Below are 26,818 nucleotides of genomic sequence, written 5' to 3'. Positions count from 1 at the left end.
ATATGTATAAGATTTTGGTGTTATAGTTATGTATACTTATGTGTCAATGTATGCAGGTATGATGACATACTCTTATTGCTATATGCATGCTTACATGAGCTTATTATTATTATTTTTTATTATTATTGACATATATTTATATTATGAGTGTTTTAATTACTTTATGATGGTTTGGTTGTTTGTATTGATTGTTGGGATTATAATAATATTGTAGTTTTTATAAATCAATATCTAAGTTGTCGACGTTACAGTACTCGAGGGAGAATAATACTGTCTTTAGTACCGTTTCGCCAAGAGTTATGTACCAGGGGTATTATAGCTAACGTTTTAATAAACCTTGTACCCAAATTCAGACAACGAGAGTGTAGTAATTGGAGTATCTGATTATATTGTGTATTTGGTGTATATTTATGTTGTAAGAAAGATTTATTCTTTTTAGTTGGGTGAAATGATTTTTATTAGTATTATATTACTATTACTTTGAGAAGAATAAATATTTTTGAATTGAGAATCTTGGATTGCGATCCTAGTTTCTGTTGATTTTAGGTGTAAGGCCTGAAGGCATCCTTATTATTTATATTTGATGAATAAATTATCGTATTTAATTGTGGAAATATTTTATTGAGATTAAGATATTCGGTGGGATAGATGTAGTCCCCGGTGAAGAACATGTCAACCACCTAGGTTGTGATTTAGGGGTATTACCTTGGTTAATTGTTGTCGTCCGAGAGGTTGGGAAGTACTGAGCTGGGTACTATCCTGCATCGGGAGTTTGGCCATTCTTAGACACAGGCAGTAGGGAACGTAAGGCCATAGGCTGTCTGGAGATTTCGATCAGACAAACCTTAGGAAGTGGGTTGCGATCCACTGCGTTCTGCTCTTTCTCAAAAGCTATTTATAATTATTTTGTTATATTACTATGGAGGCTTATATTATTGATCTTGTAAGCTTATATTAAGTTTACTATTCATTATTTTACCTTATTTAACCATGTTAAATTGTCAGCTGTCTTTTGATTGTTATTTGGTTCAGTTTGACATTTTTTTTTTTGATTGAGACTTATTTATTAATGCTTGATAACTCTATGTGGATCCTAATTGAGCTGGGAGAGCTGTTAGTTACTCCCACTGATTGTGGATATTTGTTGTATATCTTTGCAGGTTATGTTGATGACAATCTTATTTGGTTTTGGGCTCGGGTTGAATGTGAGCATTAAAATGTTAGATGTTTTAGGCCTACTCTTTTATTAATTTAAGAGTTAGTTTTCTCTTTTGGTTATCAATTTAATTTATTTATACTATTTATTTATGTTGGTTTTATCACTTAGATTTTTTTTAAACGCATTTCTTGTAGTAGTGACATTCCCAGAAGACGATGTTTCCGCCATCGTCCTATACTTCTATTATTATTATTATTTCTTTCTTTTCTGCTTTGAAATTCTGGGGTGTTACAGTTGGTATTAGAGCAAAACGCTCCAAAACTCTGAAAAGGAGTTGCTAATGATTCTTTGGAATTATTAGTTAGCTTAGGAGAAGAAATCTGTTTAGAACTAAGTTTTGTAGTTTCGCTATAATGAGAAAAAGATGGTTAGAGTAAGTAAGAAAGCCTTATGGAATATGGTGTGGTCTCATGCTTGTGGAGCATATATAATATGTATAGTTACTTGTTTATTGGTGGAATTAGTCTACCAAGTTTGCTAATCTTATTTGCAGGACTACTTCCTACGTTTAACCTTTCTTGTTATCAGAGTGCGCTGTGAAAGCAAAGTGATTTATATCCCTCTAGTTCAGGGTTGAGTTGCGCGTTTAAATTATGTTATGTTGTGCATTTTAAAATAAACTTCCATTTTATTTTAACATAGTTATGTATAGTACATTGTTGTTATTATATTTTTATGGTTGCTTAATAGTGTGTTTTATTATGGAGACGTATATAGCGTCTATTTCTTTCAACTAAGTGTTGGTTTTATGCGAGTACTTCTTATTTGTTTCTTTTTTGTTTTTTTTTGTCATTTACAAAACTTTCGAACTTGAGTTCATATTTCAAATAATATTTTATGTATTTGCTCTTAATAAATTTCATACTTATATTATAATTATATTTTGATATTCAAGTTTTGTTATTGTCATACTTTGCTATTCTCTTTGAAAAGAAAATTGTGTTTAGCCGAGATCTAAAACTTTTTGAGTTGATATTAAGTCATAATGGGTGATTCCTTTGACTTGTATGTCAATTTGATAAGTCTAAATTTTAAAATTATTTGAGTTGATATTGAGTCATAATGGGTGATTCCTTTGACTTGTATGTCAATTTCATAAGTTGAGACATTTTATCTATTTTGAGTTACTTTTCTTTTTGAGTTGATATTAAGTTTATATTGGGTGATTCCGGTAAATTTAATGTCGATTTGACAAGAAGCCTTTCAAATATTGTTTTGTTGATACTATGTTGCAATGGGTGGTTCCATGCACATTTGTATCGACTTGACAAATTTTAAAATTGTTGTTTATTATTTATTATTTTATAGCCTATTTATTATTAGTGTTTCGTCGTTGTGAAATTTATTTTAAAGTTATCAACTTCTTTTGCGAACTTAAAATTTCATATATATGTTTAGGAGGCGTACGCTCTTATAACATATGTCATGACTTGTGTTCGTAGGTGCTATTTTAATAAAGCAGCTAGCTACTCTTTATTAAAATGTTCTTATCTCTTTAAGTGGAGTATAAGCCTGTGTGGTTACCTCTATTTAAATTGGTTTGACTATCAATCTACGAACTTTTACTTCTTTGTTTCCTAAAAAAAAAAAAATTATTATGTATGGTCAGCTTTATTCTTTTATAATTTTTATGTAAATATTTATTCCCGCTTCTTTGCAAAATTACCAATACTTTATTGTGCTAACGTTTCTACCTTAAACTTTTTACTTGTCTTTGGTTCTCCCACATTTTATAAATGATGGTTGTTACCATGCTTCCTTATTATCCAACTCTTTTTGGTCTTCCAAAATATGATGTATATTATTTGAGTTATCATTTTTATACCCACACGGTTGTTTAGTTCTTACCTAGTATCCATCAATCTTTCTATTTTCTTAATATTCTTTATCTAGAGTATTTATCTCTTAGTTGTTTTCAAGTTTCGAGGACGAAATTTTCTTAAGGGGGAGTGTTTGTAACACCACGGATTTTCGCTCATAATTTCTTCGAATTATTTTCTCTTAATTATTATTTTCCGTTAAATTTAGAATATTTTACTTCTTAAAAATACTATATCTTATGTTGTTTGTTTTCCAACTTTTAAATGTTGTATTTGTCAAATTTATTAGATTAGAAATTATATATGTTCTACTATTTTAAAATGCGTGTTTGATCTAGTATTTTTATTTATTCGGTTTTAGCGAGTTTTGGACCGTTGCACGACTTTTTAACGTGAAGTTTTATGTTTCTAAAAGCTGTCCGAAATTATGTCTTGTATGAGAGTTATTTTCAGATTTATTTCGACCTTTAAAATCCCTTTTGTAACACCCATTTTTATTACCCAATAATTTCCCCATCAATTTCAACTTGTAACCCCCCCTTTTTATTTCCCTTGGCTGCTGAATCGATCAGGAAAAAAAACGTGCTTCACAACTCTTCTTCTCTCTTTTGCATTTTCGTCCATTTATGCACACCCATTTTGTTTGCATCGTATCTCCTTCATTTCTCATCGGAATTGGACGTGTGAGTAGTCAAAATCCATCTACTCGAAAAGCTCTTGCTCGTGGTGTAATTTGTTTTTGAAGAGAGGGAAAGACGAGACTGCATTTTCTGTTTCAATCAGACGGGTCACCCAGTTTTGTTATCCTGTTGCACCTTCAAGAATTTGCTCATCGCTGAAGATCTAGCCGTTGGATCGTCTTCAAATTTGGACAGAATATTTAAAACATCTGGGTATTACTTGTGACCGGAGGGATTTGGTATACGAGCTTTGTATCATCGGGAATCGTGGTCAGAACAGAACAGTACATAATGAAAATGCAAGCAATTGGAGGTCTTCAAAGGTAACTAACGGCGAACCTAGTGCGATTAGAATTTGTTTAGGAATTATTTAGTGCTTAATATCTAAGTTGTGTTGAATTTTATGTTAAGATTTGTGGGTTGTTAAAGTTTCATATTATTGATGTTATACTTGTTATACTTAAATGTTTATGAGTGATAGTTATGTGGAAGGAAACTAATTCTACTATTTTGTTATCCTTGCTAGAGTTTAATGGTTAGAATTTTTGTTTTATTATATCTTTATGGTTTACATATTGGTTAGTAGACATTGTAAATCATGTTGTTATGCGCCTATTATGTTGGTTTGCTTAAGTATGATCAAAATGATTATAATATGAGAGTATGAATATCTGTTGCCTGCCGGTGTAAGTCGCTTGAGGAAGATTCATGTCCATGGCTTGTTATCTGTTGTTACTATCTGCCACAAACTTAAGAGTGATGCTTCTTCCGTATTAGCATGGTAGTGTGGCAAGCTTACGGTTTTTTTTTACATCTTAGTAGTTATGGTGTTGTAAGATGTTGGGTTGTTTGAATGATTAGATATGATTCAAGTATACTGGCGTATCGGATGTATAAGATTTTGGTGTTATAGTTATGTATACTTATGTGTCAATGTATGCAGGTATGATGATTTACTCTTATTGCTATATGCATGCTTACATGACCTTATTATTATTATTTTTTTATTATTATTGACATATATTTATATTATGAGTGTTTTAATTATTTTATGATGGTTTGGTTGTTTGTATGATTTTGGGATTATGATAATATTGTAGTTTTATAAATCAATATATAAGTTGTCGACGTTACAGTACTCGAGGGAGAATAATACTGTCTTTAGTACCGTTTCGCCAAGAGTTATGTACCGGGGTATTATAGCTAACGTTGTAATTAACCTTGTACCCAAATTCAGACAACGAGAGTGTAGTAATTGGAGTATCTGATTATATTGTGTATTTGGTGTATATTTATGTTGTAAGAAAGATTTATTCTTTTTAGTTGGGTGAAATGATTTTTATTAGTATTATATTACTATTACTTTGAGAAGAATAAATATTGTTGAATTGAGACTCTTGGATTGCGATCCTAGTTTCTGCTGATTTTAGGTGTAAGGCCTGAAAGGCATCCTTATTATTTATATTTGATGAATAAATTATCGTATTTAATTGTGGAAATATTTTATTGAGATTAAGATATCCGGTGGGATAGATGTAGTCCCCGGTGAAGAACATGCCAACCACCTAGGTTGCGATTTAGGGGTATTACCTAGGTTAATTGTTGTCGTCCGAGAGGTTGGGAAGTACTGAGCTGGGTACTATCCTGCATGGGAGTTTGGCCATTCTTAGACACAGGCAGTAGGGAACGTAAGCCCATAGGCTGTCTGGAGATTTCGATCAGACAAACCTTAGGAAGTGGGTTGCGATCCACTGGCGTTCTGCTCTTTCTCAAAAGCTATTTATAATATTTTGTTATATTACTATGGAGGCTTATATTATTGATCTTGTAAGCTTATATTAAGTTTATTATTCATGATTTACCTTATTTAACCATGTTAAATTGTCAGCTGTGTTATGATTGTTACTTGGTTCAGTTTGACTTTTTTTTTTTGTTGATTGAGACTTATTTATTAATGCTTGATAACTCCTATGTGGATCCTAATTGAGCTGGGAGAGCTGTTAGTTACTCCCCACTGATTGTGGATATTTGTTGTATATCTTTGCAGGTTATGTTGATGACAATCTTATTTGGTTTTGGGCTCGGGTTGAGATGTGAGCATTAAAATGTTAGATGTTTTAGGCCTACTCTTTTATTAATTTAAGAGTTAGTTTTCTCTTTTGGTTATCAATTTAATTTATTTATACTATTTATTTATGTTGGTTTTATCACTTAGATTTTTTTTAAACGCATTTCTTGTAGTAGTGATATTCCCAGAAGACGATGTTTCCGCCATCGTCCTATACTTCTATTATTATTATTTCTTTCTTTTCTGCTTTGAAATTCTGGGGTGTTACAGCTTCCATGTTCATTAATGGAGGATGATGGGTGGAGAAGTAGAGGAAAACCTAACAGCGTTAGGCTTCCATCCATAGTAAGGGTATCTTGAGCACAAACACAAACCTCAGGGGTATCTGAGGAATTCCCCAAATGTGGGGGGTAATTTGGGAATTACGCCAAACCTCAGGGATACCTGAGGAATTTTCCTTAGTTTTTATTATGTATTATACTAACTTTCTACATATACTTTTTTGTATAATTAAAATTATTTTTTATGATTGACGACGATTTTTTCCACCTATCTATATAATTGATAATCAAGATCTAAATAATTGTTTTGGTCTTTTTGGGGCCCTAGATAAAATAGTAGATTGTGACCCTTTTTAAAAAATGTAATTTATAAAATTTCACACCCACAAAGAGAAAAAACAATAACCCACTCTCCCAATTTAAAAAATTAATAAAAGGGCACTAATCATTTGCATAAAAGAATACAAAATCAGAATAATAAAAAGAAATTTGCAGACATCAATTTCGTCGTCGGCATTATTAAAGTATGCATCTCTCTTATGTAACTTAATTTTCTTTGAATTTTGAGGGCCTTTCATCTGAATTTCCCCACACTTCCCCATTTAATGAAGAAAGTTCCAAAAAAAAAGTACTTCAAATACTGGAAAATTCAAGACAAATTATACGCAAAACAACCGAAGAAATAATATGTGGAGCAAACTACTACAACTTGGTAACTTCCCATTGCCCATATACAGAAAGAACAACAAAATTGATGCACCTTTAAATATAAATGATTCGAATACTGAGAATCAGCAAAGCGTTTAACATAAAAACATACTTAATCAGATTAATGAAAAAAATAACAGATCAAAGACGATAGTTCGAAATTCATAGAATATCATTAACTCAGATATGAGTTGAATATATGAGCAAAACATGAAGATGATTTGATGAAAGACATTCATTTTGCAGCATTAGAAAAGATAGAGAGGGAGGAGAGAGAGGACCTTAGATGTAGAGACAAAACTCTAGCCGTAGTGAGAAGAGGAGAGAGAAAGAGGAGGAAATGTAGGATTTTGGGAATTAAAAGAAAATTAAATTTGGATTAGAAAGAGAGTGAGAGAGAGAATAACTGAAGAAGATGAGAAGTCTTTGGTATGGTGAAGATTGAAGCGTACTCTTTTTTCTGTTTCACGCGTGTAATTGCCACTGCCAGAGAAATTTTTTTCTAGGATGGGCCCCTTTTAGGCTTGGATCAAGGGTCGTTTCCCCTTTAAACGCCCCTCAGGTCCGGGACTGGATGCCAATTGGGTGGGGCAGGTATAAATTATGGTCCCTCCACATCCGCACCCACCTAAAAATGTCATCCTTATCCTTGCCTCACCAACCATTATGGAGGAAATTTCCAAATCTATCCCCTAGTGGGTACATATTTAAACATGTTCTCGCCTAACCACCCATACCAACACCCTATTCATATGCACCTCAAAACCCACCCTAACTATCCTTCCAAACTTCAAGAGTGCAAATCTTCAACCTCAAACACATTCTACCAAATTTCGGGTTTACTCAAAACCACCCCAAAATGATATGAAATGAAATTCAACTATACACACTAAGTTATTAAAATATGTGTTAATGACCTAAAATGAAATTTAGTTGATCCAAAAAATGTGTTTGGCCCAATAAAAATAAGAATAACAAAAGATAGGTTGTATAAGTTATGAAAGTCTGAGTTAATTTTAGGTTGACTCGACCAGAAAATAATTCAACTTTTAAATCAGGTTATTTTCAGGTTCAAAAAGTCAATTCGAACATAACCCATTATATTTTCAGGTCGGGTTGGGTCAACCCATTTTTTATTTCAGATCGAAAATATCAAACCCAAACCCGGAATTTTCAGGTTAGTTTCAGGTAAAGGTGGGCATGGGTCGGGCTTGAGTAAATGGCGGGCCGGGCCGTGCTGGGTCGGGCTTGAATTTTAAAATTTTGTCCACGGCCCGGCCCAGGCCCGCGGGGAGGCCTATGTTTTATGTTGTATTTTACAGTTTTAGGGTAAAAAAGCAAAGGAAAGGAGCGTTCGGCCCGCGGGCCGGAAATAAAATTTCTTGACCGTGACAGGCCCGCGACCCACGTAGCGGACAATGGGCCGGGCCAGGCCCAAATTGTGCTGGGCCAGCCCGACCCATGCCCACCTCTAGTTTCAGGTCGAGTTATCTGGTTAGGTCAAGTTTTGCCAGCCTTACACTTAACACTCCTATTTGGGGTTGTTTATCCTCAGGTGACTTCACCGTCAAATCAGCCACTTGGATAGCTCATGATCTCGATCCTATTGAGGATAAATGGATTTTTAAATGGATTTGGAAGCTTGACATACCACCTAAATTACAGATCTTCTTATGGCAACTTTGCCATAAAAGTATAAGTGTTAGGGATATACTCTTCAAAAGAAAAATTGATCCTTCTAATTTGTGCCGGCGTCAATGTCACTCCCAATCTGAAACAATTAATCATCTGTTTAATTAGTGCAATACAGTCAGGAAAAATTTAAGATCTTCAGGAAACTCGTACATGGCTTAACTTCCACCACAAAGACATCTCTTTTTTAAAAGTCCTCCAATCCCTTAAATCTCAAACAACTGTCATAACCAATTTTTTTTTCTAATTTGGTTTATATGGAAAGAAAGAAGCGCGTTTTTTCAATAACGACACTTTTAACAATCACATGATACTCCATAAAGCCAAATTCCTTCATTATGAATGGACCCTTCGAACATCACTTGATTCTTGTTATCTTGTACATACTCCTTTCTCCTCTCACAATCAACCACCTCCTACCTCACATCACAATTTCATCATTCAAGTAGCTTGGGCTCCTCCACTTCCATCCCACTTCAAACTCAATTTCGACGACTCAGTTTCAAACAACTCAGCTGTTGTGGGGTTATTATTCGCAATAATTATGGTGAGCTCATTCATGCCACCTCTTACTATCTAGGAATCACCCTAGTGTTCGTGGCCGAGGCTACTGCTCTTCAGAAAGGTCTTCTTTTGGCTTTAATCTTGACATCCATCATATCCTTATTAAAGATGATAATTTAATTTCTTGTAATCAGCACGATTAAAAAACTATGGAAATTTCCTTGCTGGCAGATACAACTAATCACAGAGGATATACACGTTTTACTTTACGGTTTTTTCACCAAGTACCCCCGAGTTTTCAAAAAATTCACCTGGTACCCTCCATGTTTTCAAAATTCACCAGGTACCCCTAAGTTTCAAACTAATACACGGGGTACTCTTAATGACTAACGCCGTTAACCTTTGTTAGTCATTGACCCTAATTTTCTATTTTAAACCCTAATTAATCCCTAATACTAACCTTAATCCTAACCCCTACCTCTAACACTAACCTTAATCCTAACCCCTACCTCTAACACTAACCTCAAACCCTTAATCCTAACCCTAACCTAACCCTAAACCCTAATCCTCCCACCACCCCCTCCCCCACCCTCCCACCACCCCAACAGCCCCCTCCCCTACCCCCTCCCCCGCAACCCCCCTCTCCCACCCCTACCCCTCCCCCTCCCTCATCCGTCATCGCAAGCCTGAAATCCAACAGGCCAGTCACCGACAAGCTTCCTCACTGCCGTCGCGAGCCCATAATCCCCGGCTCGCGCTCCCAGACAACATTCTCGACTTCATCTTTGAACTGGAGTTGGCGGGATTCAACAGGGGGTGGGGAGGGGTGCGAAATTCGTTGGGGGTGGGAGAGGGGGTGCGAAATTCGTCGGGGGTGGGGGGAGAGGGTGCGGAATTCTTCGGGGTGAGGGGAGGGTAATTTGTTGGGGAAGGGGTGGCGACGGGGTCAGGGGGTGGCGCTGGGAAAGGGGGAGGGGTGGGAGGGTGGGGGCTGCCAGGGGTGGTGGGAGGGGGTTAGGGTTAGGGTTAGAAGTTAGAGATTAGGTTTAATTAGAAGTTAGATTTTAGGGTTTAGGTTAAAAGTAACAGTTAATTAGGGTTAATTACTATCGGCGGTTAACGTCGTTAGTCATTAAGGGAATTTAAGGGTACCCCATGTATTAGTTTGAAACTTAGGGGGTACCTGGTGAATTTTGAAAACATGGAGGGTACCAAGTGAATTTTTGAAAACTCGGGGGTACTTGGTAAAAAAACCATTTACTTTAACAATTCCAAACCTATCAGATCTATCATGTTTACAGGGAAGCTAAGAAAGCTGTAGATTTGATTGATAATATAGGACATTTAGTTCAGTCTAGTTTTAATTATTTTTTTTTTAAATATTATTCCTTGTACTAATTCAGCTTTTTTTTTTTTTTTTTTTTTTTTTTTTTTTTTGAGGGAAATAAATTCAGCTCTTTTTTTTTTTGTGAAAATGACTTTTTAGGAGTTCCCTCGGGAGGATAGTCTCCTAAAATCCTTTTTTCTTAGTTCTTACCTTATTAAAATAAAAAATAATAATCAGCGACGGAGTTTTCCAAGCTCATCTCGACGGCCATAGCACAGCAGCAAACGAGTTGCGCAGTCGCAGCAACACACCTGAACAACACACGCGCATTTTCTCTCTCTCTGCGACAGATTTTCAATGGCAGCGGCGGCAGCAGCTTCAGCCGCAACCTCAATCGCCAAACTCGACACCTCCGCCTTAGCCTTGCCTTTCAGACGCCGGATCTCTCTCCTCCGCCTTACTTCTTCTCCGCTTCCCATCTCCCATTCTAGACCTTTGACCTCCTCTCATTCTTCTGGTAATACTCCTTTTTTTTTTTCCTCCTATTTCAGCTTTTTACTAATTTGGATGATAAATTCCTAGTTACTAAATTGTATTTTGAAGCATTACTTTTGAATTACGTGCAATTGTATAAAATCGGAAATGTAGGTTTTTTTTTTTTGGCATTTTGAGATTTCTTCTGGTATTAGAACTTTGAATTTTGAGGCTTGGCATTGTGATTTCGTAGGAAAAAAGGTTAGATGACTGATAAATGGAACGATAAAGCTGGAATTATCTAGGAGTAAAATGTTTTCTTGGAAAATGACCTGGATATCTGTTGTTGTTTGGATGAAGTAGTTTCAATTAGTATCCAGAAAATTGCAAAATTTGTTAGACTTTTAGAATTTACTATATTATTATTGTTTTACTATTATTATTAGCTTTCAAACCCGTGCAAAGCACGGTGAGATATTGAGGAAGAAAAGGGAATTTTTTTTTTAAAGGTTGTGTAAGTATCTAAAGTATGTGATAATTGATCTTATTGTTAAAAGAATTTTTCAAGCTATTTTCAAAGATATATAAAGAAGTTGGCATAATGAAGCAAAACTTAATGCTTAACTTATTTATCTTTTATCTGCATATAGATTTTGATAGTACTATTATACTATTTACGGAACTTTTTCGTATAGAATTAAAGTGTGCAGCCTCCCTGTTTTATTTTTCTGACTATTAGAGGTAAGGATGTATGTGTTCATGTCGTGATCCCCCAACTAATGCTAAATAAAATCTGAACTGGAACACACTGGACGACAACACGACTTGATCTTGATTAAGATTCATGTAGCCTTGCCCCTGTAATCTACCCTCAATTTAATTTTAGTCTTGATATAGGTAAAGTTGCATATATTTGGACCTCCCTAAACATTACCCTGGGGAGAATCTTACTGGGTGGTGCTAGTTGTTGTTGGCTGGCCTTACCTTTAATTTGTTGAAACAACGGAAAGATGTTTGTGAAAGTCACTTAATAATCATGACTTAGGTGACTAATAAACCTAAAATTATCCTCGATAAAAGCCTGAAATGCCTCCTAATAAAAGAAATTGGTTCTTCATCTTTTTTTTATTCGTCTTAATATCTGATTTTTCTCTAACAAGGAATGCATTCTCATTTCTTTCCGATAATACTGCTTTTATTTTCATGGACAGAAAAACATGAACCGACTTTCCCCGATGCACTTATTGAGTACCAAACTAGTGGTTCTGGTGAAGTATTTGATTCTTAATTCAACTAGAAGATTTCAAAAAGTTCTATTGAAATTTTTGTTGAGAGTGAATCCATCCAAAATATTTTCTGAGAGTGAATCCAACAAAAGCAATCTGATCATTTCATTTTGTGCCAGCAACCAGAGATCTATACGACTATACCTTTCTTAGCTGATTTTAGAACAACTTATTGATAATTTATATATTGCTGTTTGAATAACTGAATTTTTTATCAACCATCTAGATTCTGTTTTTGTAACTAAGGTTTATAATTGCTAGATCTACATTTTACTTCTCTAAGTTATGCTGATGTTCTGCATTGATCCCATATTCAGGTATTAAAGCCCAGGTTGCAACTGCTGAACAAGCTGCTGTTGGTGCAGTGCAACAAGTTGAATCCCCAGTTGTTGTTGTCACTGGAGCTTCTAGAGGAATAGGGAGAGCTATTGCATTAACTCTGGGGAAAGCTGGTTGTAAGGTTTGTCGCTGTCACATAGGGGCAACTTAGTGTAGCTAATCTCACATTCCTGTTTGTAATAGGTTGCCTTCTGTTTCTTCTCGGTTTTGACGGTCTGAGGATATATTCCTTATCCTAACTAAAAGAGACTTCTAAGTAGCAAGTAAAGAAATGAAGTTTTCGAATTGAAATTGACCCTTTTGAATGGGCCGCCTAACCACTTTGAGTGTGAAAGTTGAGTTTTTGAAATGAATTCTATGTAGAGTTGGACAAATTTGACATTTGTGCAAAAAGGGAAACAAATTTAAAGAATTGTCAATTGCTTCCTATTTGCTGGATTATGTACACTAAACTTTCGTAGCAGTTATGACCTCTGCATAATTAAATTATAACTTGAACTGGATGTTTGGCTGCAGGTTCTTGTGAATTATGCTAGGTCATCAAAAGAGGCGGAAGAAGTATCCAAAGAGGTTCACTTTCTGTCTGTTAAATTTTGATGGACATGAGAACTCAAAATGTTGATATAACATCTTACCGCTCTCATCAATATATATCGTTGATGTTGGTTATGCAGTTGTTCTATGTCGTCATATGTCTCTTCATGTTTTTAAAAACCTTGATCACTTGCTTTTGTTTGTTTATAGTAATCTTCGACTATAAGGGTTTTAAACTGGAATATCCATGGTTAGTTTTTCTCTCCCTGGAAATTATGAGATCAAATAGTCTAGGTATTTAGAGCTCTTCTTAGTGGCATTCACTTGGATACACTCTTCTGTGTAGCTTGAGCATTGTGATGAGTTGAAAGTCTGAAACCATTTCTTAGATAATGGAAAGTATCTGCTAGTAATCATTCCAGATGGATTAATGATGTTATGAATAATTTTCTCTTTCATCTGTTATGTTCTTTTTTTAAGACCCTTTTCTTGTTTTGGTACTTGTTTGGTCATCCGTCATTGGTCTGAGGTTTAAAATGATTAATAGTGCAGTGAGATAGTCCTGATTTTTAAATAACATTCTTCTTTTACTGCTGTTGAAGATTTTTTTTATTAAGTAAATAGATAAAATGAATAGTTTTCTGCATAGATGCAATGTTGTTAACTGCAGCTGTTGAACGTTGGTGATGTAAATGGCTAACTGCATTTAGTAATTATTTGATTCCAGAGTCCAGTCCAGACATCCTCACTTTCTTTCTTTTTGTACACCCTTTTAGTTTCAGAACTTCTATTGTCTGTTTTAGTTCTGATATTGCTATTGCTTTCGTATGTTGACAGATTGAGTCCTGCGGAGGTCAAGCGCTTACATTTGGGGGTGATGTATCAAAAGAAGAAGATGTGGACTCAATGATAAAAACTGTGAGCATCTTTGCTTCGTGATGAACTTTTGTTGAACTATCTTAAGAAATTTTTGGTTGAATGTCAGAGCATATCTTATTGATGGATTTTTAACTGGTTTGCATGTGCAGGCTGTAGACGCATGGGGAACTGTTGATATACTGGTGAATAATGCAGGTTACAGCAGCTATCTCGTGATCCTGATTTTCTTCTCCTAAAAATCTGAGTTGGTACTTGGTAGTTCATATCCATCTATCAAGGAGAGGAGCGTCTAGTCGTCAACTGCATGTAGAAAGTTTTTATCACAGTGATAAAACCTCACAACTATATTTTTCCATGTTGCTCAGGTATTACTAGAGATGGCCTATTGATGAGAATGAAAAAATCTCAGTGGCAAGAGGTCATTGATTTGAACCTCACTGGGGTCTTTCTGTGCACTCAGGTTTGTGCAATCAGCAATACTGTGTGTCTCTTGATTGTTCTAAGTTAGTAAGCACGAAGTTTTCTTTTCTTATTGTAGGCTGCTGCAAAAATAATGATGAAGAAGAGAAAGGTATTTCCTTTATCTGTAAATTCTTGCTTTGCCATGGCAAAGAATAAGCATGCGGAAAATTGGATGACCTAAAATTAGGAAGTGTTAGTATGATGTGAATCAAATTTGAACTCTGATTTTATTTTCCATTATTTTGAATATTACTTGGCACATGAACTTCTTGATGTTCTTTGACTACTTATCCAGGGGAGAATCATAAATGTAGCTTCAGTGGTTGGTCTTATCGGCAATGCTGGGCAGGCCAATTATAGTGCTGCAAAAGCTGGCGTTATTGGTTTCACAAAATCTGTAGCAAAGGAGTATGCCAGCAGGAATATCAATGCAAGTATTTGGATTCTGTCTCCTCGTATAAGCTCATAGAGATACTTGTGCTGTTGTGCATTTGTGCTTACATGGTGCAATCATATTTACATCATTTTATTGGGAATAAATTGCAGTAAGGGGGCATTTGGCTCACAATATTTTAAGTAGGGGTATGGGTTTTGAACCATTAACCCATACTTGGTGTTCGTTCAAGAATCATACCAATATTGAAACTTGAGGGGCCCACCCCCTAAACCCTGAAGAGATTCTCATATACTTAGGGTGGGGGAGGGGGAGAGGGAGGAGGGTTGACAAAACTAAACCCATTGATTCAGATTTTTCATTTGCAAAAAAACTCAAATACCATTATTACAGCCACCAGGCCCACTCCCCACCCACTTACTGACATCTTACAGTTGTCTCCCTCCTTCACTGTTGCCAAACGTAGGGTTGGGGGTTTGATCGCTATCATTAAGTTCAGAAGCTCCATGAAATTTGCTCTTGATTAAAGGTTTGATTTGATGTGGTGAGCACTGTTAGTGCTAGCGTGCTAGCATTTTTTTACCTTGTGAGAATTGCTCCTGATTGCCAGTGTAGGAGGTAGAAAGAGGTGAAGGAGAAGGAGAAGGAGAAGGAGAAGGGGGAGGAGGAGGGAGAGAGCAGGTGATGAGGATGGCATTGTTAGCACCAAAAAGTCTGAAGTGAAGGGTAAAGAATTTTGACTTTTCATTTTATGTGAACCAAACTCCTGGGTTAAGGTTTAGGTATTATAAGGATCACTTATTCATCGTTCTATACACCCATACCTCATACCAGGATGCCCTAAGTATGCTTCCAGCAGTGTATCTGACTGAGGCTTTTGATTTAGGTGAATGCTGTTGCCCCAGGATTCATTGCATCTGATATGACAGCCAAGCTCGGAGACAATATAGAGAAGAAGATTCTGGAGAATATCCCCCTTGGTAAGTCATGGGTAGCTGCATTTTTAATGGTGAACAGTAATGGTCTTGCTAACTGCCTAGTATTATATGAGCTTTTTAAATTAATGTAATTGCTTTGCACTTTTTTTTTGTTATACAATACTTTCTCATATCTCCCCCCTTTTCACTTTGGGGGGGGGGGGGGGTTAAGATTACAAGAATCCTAATGAAGAAGCCTTTATCGAAGGAAAAATAATTATGAAAATAGCGATATTTCTGAAGCATTGAAAGTATTTGCAGGACGATATGGTCAACCAGAGGAAGTTGCTGGACTTGTGGAATTTTTGGCACTTAATCCTGCTGCCAGTTATATAACTGGACAGGTACTGCCACGACTTTGTAATTTGCCATTTTGTTTTGTTCCATGCGGAAATATTGATTCATTTTCTTGAGTGCAGGTTTTGACAATTGACGGAGGTATGGTGATGTAAGAGGCTTTTAGGGGCATCGGATTAGTGTAACCTGGATTGCTGGTTATGGAAGTGTAGAGAGTTGGAAGGAGATTGGACTAGGTAGTTTCTTTCACTCTGCCCTGAAACTAGAACAGAATATATTAGGATCTATATTGGGTTGCCTTGGAGCAGGAAATGTGCAGGTTACTCAAGTTTCTCAGATCCTAAAATTTCCCCCATCTAAAAGTTTGTTCTCACTTCCTAAACAACTTTGTTCACTTGGGTTATGTTTAGTTCGGCAGAGGACATTGTGAACTTGAATGAAATTTCTTCTATATTAGTGCAGATCCGGTTTTCAAGTTGATTTCCTTTGTATGGCTCCTTGGCGGAAAAGTTGGCAGAAATTGAAAAATGGGAGATAGAAAGTAGATTATTTCCTTACAAAAACGAAAAATGAAATTTGATTGGAACTTCTAACATCTGACTAAAAGTAAATGGACTCATTTCGAACTTAAATTAATTCTATAAATTTGGATAATTCTATTGAAAACAAAAACTTAACGTGTCACCTGAGTACTCGATGCCAATTCAAAAATAACAAAGCATTGCTCATGTTCTACTTTATACTTCCCCGTTTTTAAATAAGTGTAACACTTCTTGTTTTCACGTTTGCCAATGCATTATTTAACCATTAATATCTTCAATTATCAATAAGTAAAAATTATAAAAAACTGATATTAAAAAAAAATCACATTCAGACGAATCTAACAAGATCCCACATGACTATGTTTTTCCTAAAATGTAAATCACCAAAGCTAATTAAAGTTTAAACTGTGAATAGTAAACACTATGTAAATGTTGCACTTATTTAGAAACGGAGGAAGTACTTAATTTTCTAGCCTTGTACTTTAAAAAAACTCCTTTAGAGGAAAGTTGTCTCTCATAAAAATGGTTCTTCATCAATGAAAATACTTCTCCAAGTCGAATGGTTTCAGAGACTGTATAGAAACATTGTTTTTTTTTTTTGGCTGATTCAATGAATTGCGTTTCTGGTCAAACAACACCCAACTAGCAGACTTGTGTATGATAAAACTGAAAAGTGGCAACATCAACATAAATCTCAAGTAGAGTAGTTTTTTTTGACAAAAATTTCTCTAATATCCTTCATCTAAAGGATGCCTGTTCTTCGACTCTTTGTTAAGGTTTTTACTTATTTTGTGACAAAAAACAAACCTTACCTTTATATACCAAAAGAACTAGGCAAGTAATGGTGGAGTACATAGAATCAAAATCTAAAGTAAAGAGAGCTTAAAATGAAGCAAATTAAATTTTCTTTATCCTCTTGCATAGCAAACCTAGCTCACAGAAGTTCATTTCCGGTCCATCTATACAACATCATCACCCTTCGGATCTGAAATAGATATCTCATTAGACTACATGAATACCCGGACTATTTATGTCTCTCATACTATTGGAAATGTTGGCAGTTTATCCTACTTCCCTAATCTATTAATTTACTGTACAAATGACAAAATTCAATTTTCCGAGTTATCGTCAACTAATCTTCGAACATACCTTCATCTGATATGCTAGATGATTGTGTCCCATTTACATGAGGTTGGCTAGCATACTCAGCACTCGAGTCACTAAGAATGCTGTAGTCAAAGTCATCATCACTGTCATCATCTAATTCTGCTTCTTCGTCACTCTTACTCCCAGCATTGTCCTTTAAATGGGGTTCCCTGTGCTTCATTTCCTCCATTGCATCTTCATAAGACATTTCATACCAAACATTCCCTTTTCCCACAATAGATTTGTTGTGGGCATCTGTCATTCGTTCTTGCTTAGTCTTCTCTGAGTTCTTTGGCTCTCCCCAATAGTCATAGCGATACAAGGGATTTGAAGGGTCATATTGATCCTTGCCAAGAATACTAGGATCAACATATCTCCCGGGTTCTTGTAATGGTAGGCCCAGAGCTTGGCGACTGCAATATGGAATTGAATTTTCAGTATGAAGCAATCTCGGTCCAATGTCAGAAAGTGCTATATGGCACTTATTCAACCACCTTTCGGAACTTGCTTGAAAGATCTTTTAAGCCAGTTCTCTAAGGCGAGTTTACATGAACGTGCTTCCCACAAAACCTAGTGTAAGTTGGCTTTCTTTGTATCATGAACATAGCCTTATTGTCGAAATGTAAAAAACTGTAAATAATTGAAGATAAGAAAACCAGGTTATCTCCTTTTAAGTTCTAAAGTTGTTTTCCTGCGGTCAATTTGAACTTTTACCCATTTCTTCCCTGGGTACAGGGATTAGCGGAGGGGGGGGGGGGGGGATTGTGGTGATGCAGAGGTGGAAGTCTCTAAAATAGCATAGCTATAGATGCATCAAGTGCATTTATTAGTAACATACCAGCTTATGTCTCGCAATAAAGCTTCTCTTTCCTCAAACGATCGACGCCAGTGGATGAAATCATACTCATCCATCTCTATGTTCCGTCTTAGTTTGGCAACTTTGTAGTCCTCCCCTCTTTCTTCTGCTTCCTTTTCAAGTTTATTATGGAGCTAAATAAAAGGAAAAGTATGTTAAAAGCAAAGCACCAAATACAACACACCAATAATAACAAATTTTTCTGAGCAATAAGGTAATAGATTTGCGAAGTGGTGCTCATGTTCTCTCCAGTTTGTTCTATACAATTGATCATCAAACACTACCTAGCCTTATGGGGCATGAAAAACTATTGGCGGTAGCACCCCATTTCAATCGTATTCCATCAATAGTCTGTTCTTTTTCAACAACAATTTCATTTTCACTTTTGTTAAGCTTTTCTCCACTACTGTTCATTGTCTCAGTCGGGTGGGGGTGTTGAGAAAATATTGTATGCATAAAGAGAAGTGAGAGATCAACCTGACGCTCAGCAAAAGCTGACTCCAGATCAAGTTCTTTGACACTTGTTTTCTGCCAACCATAGGAGATGTATCAGACAGCTGACATGCCAGAGCAAAACTATATTATATGATAAGGGAAACAAGGACCACATCACAATAATTATGCTCACCAATATCATTTTAGGTAACAGAGATTTCTTGTAATAAGCTTTGGTGTATTCCACACTATGCCTTTCATCAAACTCTATTTCATCGGTCAGCTCTGACAATTTCCTCCCTTTATATTTGTCAGGGTTAGCCTCCATATCATCCAAGATCATTTGCTCAGCAACATGAATCTGCCACAGCTGCAAAAATATACAACAAGTAATTTTTAGAGGTAAAGCCATACAGAGCTTCGTTGAGGATAGCTCAACAAGTATTTGTGTAACTGTTACTGGGAACACTACAACATCTAGTAGCTACTAGTTGCATTTGGCCACTAAGATAAAGGGAGAAAGACATAAAAAGAGAGAACTAAAATTCAAGAATCTCAAAGAATAAATGCCTGAATCAATTCGAACCCAATTATACTAGATGTTCATCATGCGAGAAAAGCAACATTTCACCTTCTCTAGACCAATAGGGAAAAGTAGGAAAGGAGAGCGAGGGTTTCACTTAGAAAAGGGAGGGGCTTGTACCACTTTCAGGTGCAGGGAAGACATAATTCAGAAACAACAATAATAAGGAAAAATTCACATGAATAATCCCAACTTTCACCCGTTTTCTCAAAATAATCCCAACTTTGAATTATCCTAAATGATCCGAACTTTTGAGAGGACCTTCTCAAAGTAAGCCAAAATATCTGTTTTCTTGTATGCACTAATCCATTTTAAGTCTATAATATGTTGAAAATTAATAATTCGGATTATTTTGAGAAGGTAATCCTAGTTGGGATTATTCTAAAATAATTCAAAGTTGGATTATTTTGAGAATGACTAGTAAAAGTTGGGATTATTCATGTCAATTTTTCCTAAAAAAAAAAAAAGGTATGAGGACAGCCAAATAGAAACAAAGTTGATATTATAAGGTAGGAAGTTGTCTCTATTAAATCCTGATTGTGATAGGGTTAATGATTGGTATGGATAATATTCAACCTTTTACCAAGTATCGGTGACTATCCTTCAATTTTCTCAGTAATAGGTTCTTAAGCAGCATAATAGACATACTAGAATTTCGTTTCAGGCCTCGGTTTAGTCATCTTCTTTCGCGTGTTAAGCAATCAGGAGGTATATTTGAAAGAGACCAAGGGGGTGTCACCCACACCTAAAAGGAGGGCAAAAGACAGAAAATTTATGCCCTCAAGCTATAATGGAGCAATTTATCTACAAAATAAATTGTTGCTTAGAACCTAAAGCTTGACTCCGACTATACAAAAGCTTCAAATGTGGGAACTTTAACCATGAGGGTTAAGGCGTAATTCTCTTCTCATTTTTTAGACTCAAAACTTTTTACAGTTAAGGGTTTAGTATGAATATGATGAATTCATTTTGTTAAGTAAAAAGAAATATATATGTTACAAAATTTTCGTTTACAGCCATAACACCTATGCACACTGATACTGATTGAAACCAAGGGATGTAGACAAAAAATTAGATTAGGTTTATAGAAAGTAATCAATCCGTCTTGCATGGACCCGGTTCACACTAAAAATAGTGTGGACCATGCCCAGACACGTGACCGGTTAAGAAGTACTCACTTATACACTATATCAAAATAGATACACTATATGATACATAGGTACACTATATCAAAAATAGATACACTATATCATAACTACGTACACTATATCATACAGAGGTACACTTTATCATAACTAGGTACACTATCCTATAGGAACACTATATCATAACTAGGTACACTATATCTTATAGGAAAATATTTACTTAAACGCATTACAGAAACATACACTATATCAAAAATAGATATACTATATTATACATAGGTACACTATATCATTTTAACATACACTATATCATTTTAACATACACTATATCATTTTAACATATACTATATCATTTTAACATATACTATATCATTTTAACATACACTATATCATTTTAACATATACTATATCATTTTAACATACACTATATCATTTTAACATACAATATATCATATCAATATACACTATCCTAAACTCACGTAATATGGATCGGGTGCACACTAATTAGTGTGCACCGGGTTCATATTAGTTTTTTTTAAAAAGTAATATGCGGCTACCTCACATCTGCAGAACTGCCAGGACATTGTACCATTTGGCATTTTGTGGTATAAGGGCCTAACTCCCCACTGTAATTGCAGATGAGTTCCAGCTACACAATACCATTATGCATAGTTGTGGAATTGCTACTTTCATATAAGCATGCAAATCTATGCAGTAAATATGTATTCTTCGAATCTATGAGACAATTTTCGCTACTTGCACAGTTTTCACAAAATCAATACATAAAGTTACTCTGTAATGTTTTCTTCTCGCTAACAGAGCATACACGTGACTAAGCTATATACTCTATGGATCTTTTTATTGCATATATATCAAACATAAATTATAGATATCAACCTAAGGTACTGAAAGAATTCGGAGGAAGAGGATCAAGTAACCTTAATTTACCTTGTCAACATAAGGGTGATCAGACAACAGAGGCTCTTCTTCTACTCTGACTCCTGGATCCTTTCTGGGAAGAGGGGGTCTTCTACAATCACGCTGAAATAAGGCAGCTCCAAATTAAGAGTGATGACATGGAAAGCTTTCAATGTAGATAGATAGATAGATAGATAGATAGATAGAATTGCCTCATTGCTTTTTGAGCTACTAGATTACACTTCATGCAAATGGTATATGTTTGGGGAAAGCTCTAGCTCATAGAAAATCCATAATCCCAAATTCCAACACAATGCACAACAAGGGATTTCACAACTTGAAGAATCTACCCCACTCCTTCCCTTTGCTTTTAGCATTTTGGCAACCTAAACAAGATTAAATTTCACTCGATGGAAGAAGGGAGGGATCATGGAAAATAAAATGAGGACAAAAATCTGAAAAAAAAATAATGTGAAGATGTATTCTTTAAGTTTTAAAACCTCTAGGCATATATAGGAGGGACCTGAATGATAATTTTTTGAATTGTTTCCATGACAAACAAAACAATATCAATTCTGTTGGAGCAAAGTTTGGGAGGTTTACTAATAATAAGTGAAAGACCATGAAAGAGGTTGTTTCCAAAACAGTTTTTCCATTGAGTCTTCAAAGTTTATTATTTTTAACATTTCGATTGGAATCACAAAAGCAGGGCCTTTCTTGAGCACTAGCTAGACTGCTAGAGGCAAGTCCATGCACATCTAAATTTACCTATGCCTTGCCTATGATGGAGTTTATATTAGGCTTTCTTCTTTTTTGTTGTGAAGTAGTAGGCCAGTTAATGGTTTTTACTTTTCTGATCAGAGATCTAAGTGAATCAACCTCTTAGAAATGATAGGGGTGAGGCTTATTTTGCTCAAAGACCGACATAACCTTTAGTTGGAAAAACAAACATTTTGGAGAAATAGTGTGCTTGCTTTGGCTCAAAAATTACACATGGAGACATCACTAGTGTCTTCACTCTACCAAAATATTGTGTGAGCTAACATCACAATGAAGGTTCTCTTCTGCAAACTACTTTCCTATATACTTTATACTTCCTCTGTTCCATAATAAGTGAAACATAGGGATTGGACACAATTAATAAATATCACTTTCAAAAGCCAAAAAATCATAATATACCCTTTTCATTATCAAAAGGAGGAAAGAGAAAAGCAAACCATACAAGTTCGTGATGGGTACTCTTGTCATTTTGTCACTTTTTTTTTCCATCTAAGGTATGTTTCACTTATTATCTAACGGAGGAAGTATACAACAGACAGCAGTTTAAGGAAAATTAATATACTTACACGTAATTCATCAGGATTAGTATCATCGTCACGGCGAAAAATTGGTGGATATTCAAACCTATTGAAGCTGCAAACATAGAGACTAATGCATTAAGGAGAATTTAAGCATCAAATTTTCTAACAGAGGCAGCAACAATGAGTAGCTGATCATAGAAAAATTAAATTCTGAGAGAAGTTATGAGAAATTATGACTTACATAAGATGATCAATGTTTGGGTCCACAAAACGTAATTCAAGAGGAAATCTATATCGATAAGGATCTCTCTTAGCCTGAATTACAGAGTAACTTATTAGATACGAAACCACTAATTTGTCTATTTACTAGCAAGATAAAACATTCAGTTCAAGACAGTCAAATTGACATGTTGAAAACAATTTGATAGTAGCACATTGATATCCTTAATTTCGCTTGCCAGTCAATTTTCGTATCCTCAAATTCATAAAGGAACATCTATATCAAGTTCATGATCTATCAGATGATAGTTGAAAAAGGCTTTCAAACCAGGTCTCTTGCTTCGATTTCGGGTGCTGCTTACTATTGGACATCTACTGTATATTCAAAGTTGAAGACCTGCTAATCGTGTATCTAGAATTTTCCTCTCTAAAAGAATTAGGACAAAACTCATACCTGCTCCCAGAAAAGAAAAAGAAAAGAAAAAGAAAAGAAAAAGAAAAGAAAAAGAAAAGAAAAAGATCAGCTGAACCTTGATACATGAAGTTGAGGATAAGATGGAGAACAAGTCCAAGTTGCTCAAGAGGCAAGTTTTGTAGCAAAGTCAAAATTCTTTCTCAACTCCACAGACACTCAGAAAGAAGGAAATAAGTCAAGCTTATCACTAGATGCCTTTTTCCTAACCAGATACGCACCTTCAATCAGTCAAAGAGGGGAGGGAAAAAAAGCAAACTTGAACCAGATATTTGGATTGCTCACCAAAATCTCAACCATAATATGCATGCCAACTTTTATGTGCTGACGGATCCAGTACCAATCATTGCCTTTAATAGGCACCCAGCTGAAAAAGATAACACAAGTAAGCTTAGTAACTGAAACTCTTCGACAGTTACATGTAATAACAAAAAGAAAATGGGGATGTCCTGCAACTTTTTAAGCAAGAAGAGAGAAAGCATAGAAGCCTACTCTCTTACGGGATACCTCAAATTGTGTGGTAGAATATGTCCTGTAATAAAACTAGATCAACAAGTACACTAACTCATAAAAGGACGGCATGGACCAATACAAATAAATGCCATGGAATGGGGGTTATGTTATTTTCTATGCTTGCCTAAATTTGGGAGGAAAAATAATATTACAAAAATAAGGAAAGAAGAGAAAAGAAGATGGATAGATTACCCTTCATGTACTCCTCCGATGTCCACAAATGCTCCTTGATATAGGTGCAGAGTTGTCACCTTGCCAAGACAGATCTGCATGTTTTAAAAGCATTAGTTCAAATGTGGAATTTACTATTTCCAAAAGTGCAGGTAGTCATAGATCAGCCAAGGACAATTTTTTATATTCCTTTTTATTTCTCATCAAACGCATGAACCCTTTAAGATGGATGAATGGGACGTCCATTATCAATTACGACACAGAGTATAGCACCGAAACAGCCAACCAGTTAAAATCTAGAGAGTGGTGGATACCAAGCTCTTTCAGAAAACTTCAGAACTAAGCGGTACTTTTAAAAAGGAAATTTTATCTACAGCTATAGTGACAAGGGTCCAGAACAACTTACTTGTCCAGGATAATAGAATGGTAGTTCATACTGCAAATAAAGAAACGTCTTATTAATTAAGGACTTCACATTTCGTGTACCAACATTTCAGAACTCAAATAAGGCAGAAAAACCAGCATTTTTACCATTCCCTCCTCATAATCTTTGCCTCTTTTCCTCCTTCCTGGATAATAATCTTGATCATGCTGCAAAAAGCATTGATTATTCCAGGACTTCAGAAATATAGATGAGCAAATCAAGCTTAGTACTTCCACACAACAACATCGATAATTTCAATATTCAAACAGGAACATTAATTAGTGATTACACAAACTCTAGCCATAACCACATAATTAAATAGGCAACTTCTCATAACCTAATAATATCACCTACAAAGATGTGTACTATGTTTAGATGTACGCAAACTTGTCCTTAGTATGGAAAATATTGTTTCCCAGTTCGCGCATAATAAGAAGACAAACTAAAGTATAGTCTATCATAATCCAAGAACTCAAACAACTGCCTAATAAGATAGAAACTCATTCAAAAATACATTGAAAGGGGATGTAAAATTGACCTCTAATTGCCTAAACTAACACAACAAAACAATACTATAACAATAAACATTTTATCCAACAAAACAATGCTATAAACATTTTATCCAACAAAACAAAGAAATATGATACTTAAATATTGCAAGAGAAATAAGCACCTGATAAGATTCTTCCTCCAACTTATCCTTGTTAAATTCAACCCATTCCTGATACTGCTTTAAAAATAGTTTATACCTATCCAAAGACATCCCTTGTTTCTCTCTCAAGACATTGTTTTCCAAATCCTCCAATTGAACTCTGTGTGCCATCATCTTATGACCCTCCCTAATAAACTGGAGGTCTTCCCTATTAACCTGCCAACCAGGAGGCGGCCAGTCACGCGGCGCGACATGTCTAACAATCAAAGGGCCATCCCAGTAAGTCTCCAAAGGGTCCAAAAGCTCCCCCTTTATATCAAACTGCTTAGCAAAGTATTCGTCCTCAGTCAAACCCATTTCCTCCATCTTCTTCTTCCTGTAACTGGGTTTCAGCATCTTGAATGCCTCAATTGTTTCAGGGTCTTTCAACGCCACTTCTTCCCCTTCATTCAGCGATTTTCGGGCGAAATCTGCCTCAGGAGATAGAATTTCTTCCCATGGAGCCCAACCTCGTTCTACCCAGTTCCGCTTTCGGGCTTCTTCCTCGGTTTCTCTGTCTTTGGGCCCGAATTGTTCCAGGAATGTCTCGTCCACTGGGAATTCATCCGAAGCGTACGATTTTCGAAGGGAAGAGGAAGAAGATGAAGATGAAGATAAGAGGATAGAGAAACTGGGGTGGATATTTGGGGTTTGGAGCTTGGAATTCCAGGGGTTTAGCTGGGTTTTTGAGAGGAGAGAGAGTGGCAGGAATTGGAATTGTGAGGTTTGCAGGATTTGCATCTTCACTCACGAAGACTCAGGACTGAAGAGTGAAAAATGTTGTGAGGTGCACTGGATAGAGTTTGTTTAAGTCGTTGAGCAGGTTTTTGCACTCTTGAGTCTTGTTTCCCGCAATAGTGCACACGTTTGTATGCTGAAGAAGATGTATATATGTACATAAGTAACAAGTCAAATGTGTATAAATAACAAGTTAATTGAATACATGTACATAATTTAATGAACCAAATGAATATATACATTGGTATTAGTCTTTGTGTTTATAACTTAGTGTTTGATATTCATGGTGCGTACCTACCTCATCACAAGAACTTGTGCGCCTACTAATTTGCATGTTTCATGATAGTGAGATCGTCAATTATTTAAGTTCAATAAAAATTTAAAAAAGGAAAAATTTCAAATCAATTACAATCAACTTTTTTTTTCAAAAAAATGCATTTTAAAAATTTTCTTTCAAAAAACTATCTTATATAATAAATTTTTTCTATTATATTATCATTTTATCGTAAATAGAGTTTTGATCACTAATAATTGAGTAACCTTAAATTGCTTTTCTTTTTCCCCTCTTATTTCTCTTATCTTTTCTCGCTACCCCACCGACAAAAACATCTACGACAACTATCATATATTGATTAGTCTGAAATATAAACGTAAAATGATAGTATATATTGAAGGAAAAATTGACGCTATGGGGCTCAACTATCGACCATCATCTTTTATATA

General features: G+C 35.5%; 2 protein-coding genes and 1 long non-coding RNA gene across 4 annotated transcripts; 2 read left to right on the top strand and 1 right to left on the bottom strand.

Annotated features, from left to right (window-relative positions):
• Nucleotides 1-724: 724 nt before the first annotated feature.
• LOC130591616 (uncharacterized) lies at nucleotides 725-6,027 on the top strand. The gene is made up of 2 exons (XR_008969515.1): nucleotides 725-819; nucleotides 5,420-6,027. It is a non-coding gene; the product is annotated as an uncharacterized LOC130591616 (long non-coding RNA).
• A 4,446-nt stretch (nucleotides 6,028-10,473) lies between these two features.
• On the top strand, nucleotides 10,474-16,421 carry LOC104893514 (3-oxoacyl-[acyl-carrier-protein] reductase 4). Its single transcript, XM_010679631.4, has 11 exons — nucleotides 10,474-10,816; nucleotides 12,377-12,519; nucleotides 12,915-12,968; nucleotides 13,770-13,850; nucleotides 13,961-14,006; nucleotides 14,177-14,271; nucleotides 14,350-14,382; nucleotides 14,569-14,703; nucleotides 15,554-15,647; nucleotides 15,906-15,988; nucleotides 16,064-16,421. The coding sequence occupies exons 1-11, from the start codon at nucleotides 10,657-10,659 to the stop codon at nucleotides 16,094-16,096; spliced, it is 957 nt and encodes a 318-aa protein (XP_010677933.1). The 5' UTR covers nucleotides 10,474-10,656; the 3' UTR covers nucleotides 16,097-16,421.
• Nucleotides 16,422-17,371: 950 nt separating this feature from the next.
• LOC104893515 (hypothetical protein) lies at nucleotides 17,372-26,220 on the bottom strand. 2 transcript variants are annotated; one of them, XM_010679632.4, is made up of 12 exons: nucleotides 25,340-26,220; nucleotides 24,774-24,833; nucleotides 24,649-24,678; nucleotides 24,264-24,337; nucleotides 23,844-23,925; nucleotides 23,109-23,182; nucleotides 22,913-22,979; nucleotides 21,597-21,689; nucleotides 19,114-19,290; nucleotides 18,963-19,013; nucleotides 18,468-18,619; nucleotides 17,372-18,042 (listed from the first exon to the last, which is right to left on the bottom strand). In XM_010679632.4, exons 1-12 carry the CDS (start codon nucleotides 26,096-26,098, stop codon nucleotides 17,616-17,618), a joined length of 2,046 nt encoding a protein of 681 aa, XP_010677934.1. In that variant the 5' UTR covers nucleotides 26,099-26,220; the 3' UTR covers nucleotides 17,372-17,615. The 2 variants fall into 2 exon arrangements, with proteins under 2 accessions (XP_010677934.1, XP_057251110.1); XM_057395127.1 differs by lacking the exons at nucleotides 24,649-24,678; nucleotides 24,774-24,833.
• Nucleotides 26,221-26,818: the final 598 nt, after the last annotated feature.

This window comes from Beta vulgaris, chromosome 5, assembly GCF_026745355.1.
Source record: "Beta vulgaris subsp. vulgaris cultivar EL10 chromosome 5, EL10.2, whole genome shotgun sequence".
Taxonomy (NCBI): Eukaryota; Viridiplantae; Streptophyta; class Magnoliopsida; order Caryophyllales; family Amaranthaceae; genus Beta; species Beta vulgaris.
The sequence above is the reverse complement of the archived record's forward strand: the minus strand, read 5'-3'. Positions and strand labels throughout refer to the sequence as shown.

What these genes read in the sequence shown, in the direction of transcription:
- LOC104893515 (XM_010679632.4), bottom strand. Translation starts at nt 26,098, where the DNA reads ATGCAAATCCTGCAAACCTCACAATTCCAATTCCTGCCACTCTCTCTC. An exon ending in AAGATTATGAGGAGGGAATG is followed by an intron (nt 24,679 to 24,773) that starts GTAAAAATGCTG and finishes CTTTATTTGCAG; the next exon opens with TATGAACTACCATTCTATTA. An exon ending in CCAAACATTGATCATCTTAT is followed by an intron (nt 22,980 to 23,108) that starts GTAAGTCATAAT and finishes CTATGTTTGCAG; the next exon opens with CTTCAATAGGTTTGAATATC.
- LOC104893514 (XM_010679631.4), top strand. Translation starts at nt 10,657, where the DNA reads ATGGCAGCGGCGGCAGCAGCTTCAGCCGCAACCTCAATCGCCAAACTC. An exon ending in CGGAAGAAGTATCCAAAGAG is followed by an intron (nt 12,969 to 13,769) that starts GTTCACTTTCTG and finishes GTATGTTGACAG; the next exon opens with ATTGAGTCCTGCGGAGGTCA. An exon ending in TAATGATGAAGAAGAGAAAG is followed by an intron (nt 14,383 to 14,568) that starts GTATTTCCTTTA and finishes CTACTTATCCAG; the next exon opens with GGGAGAATCATAAATGTAGC.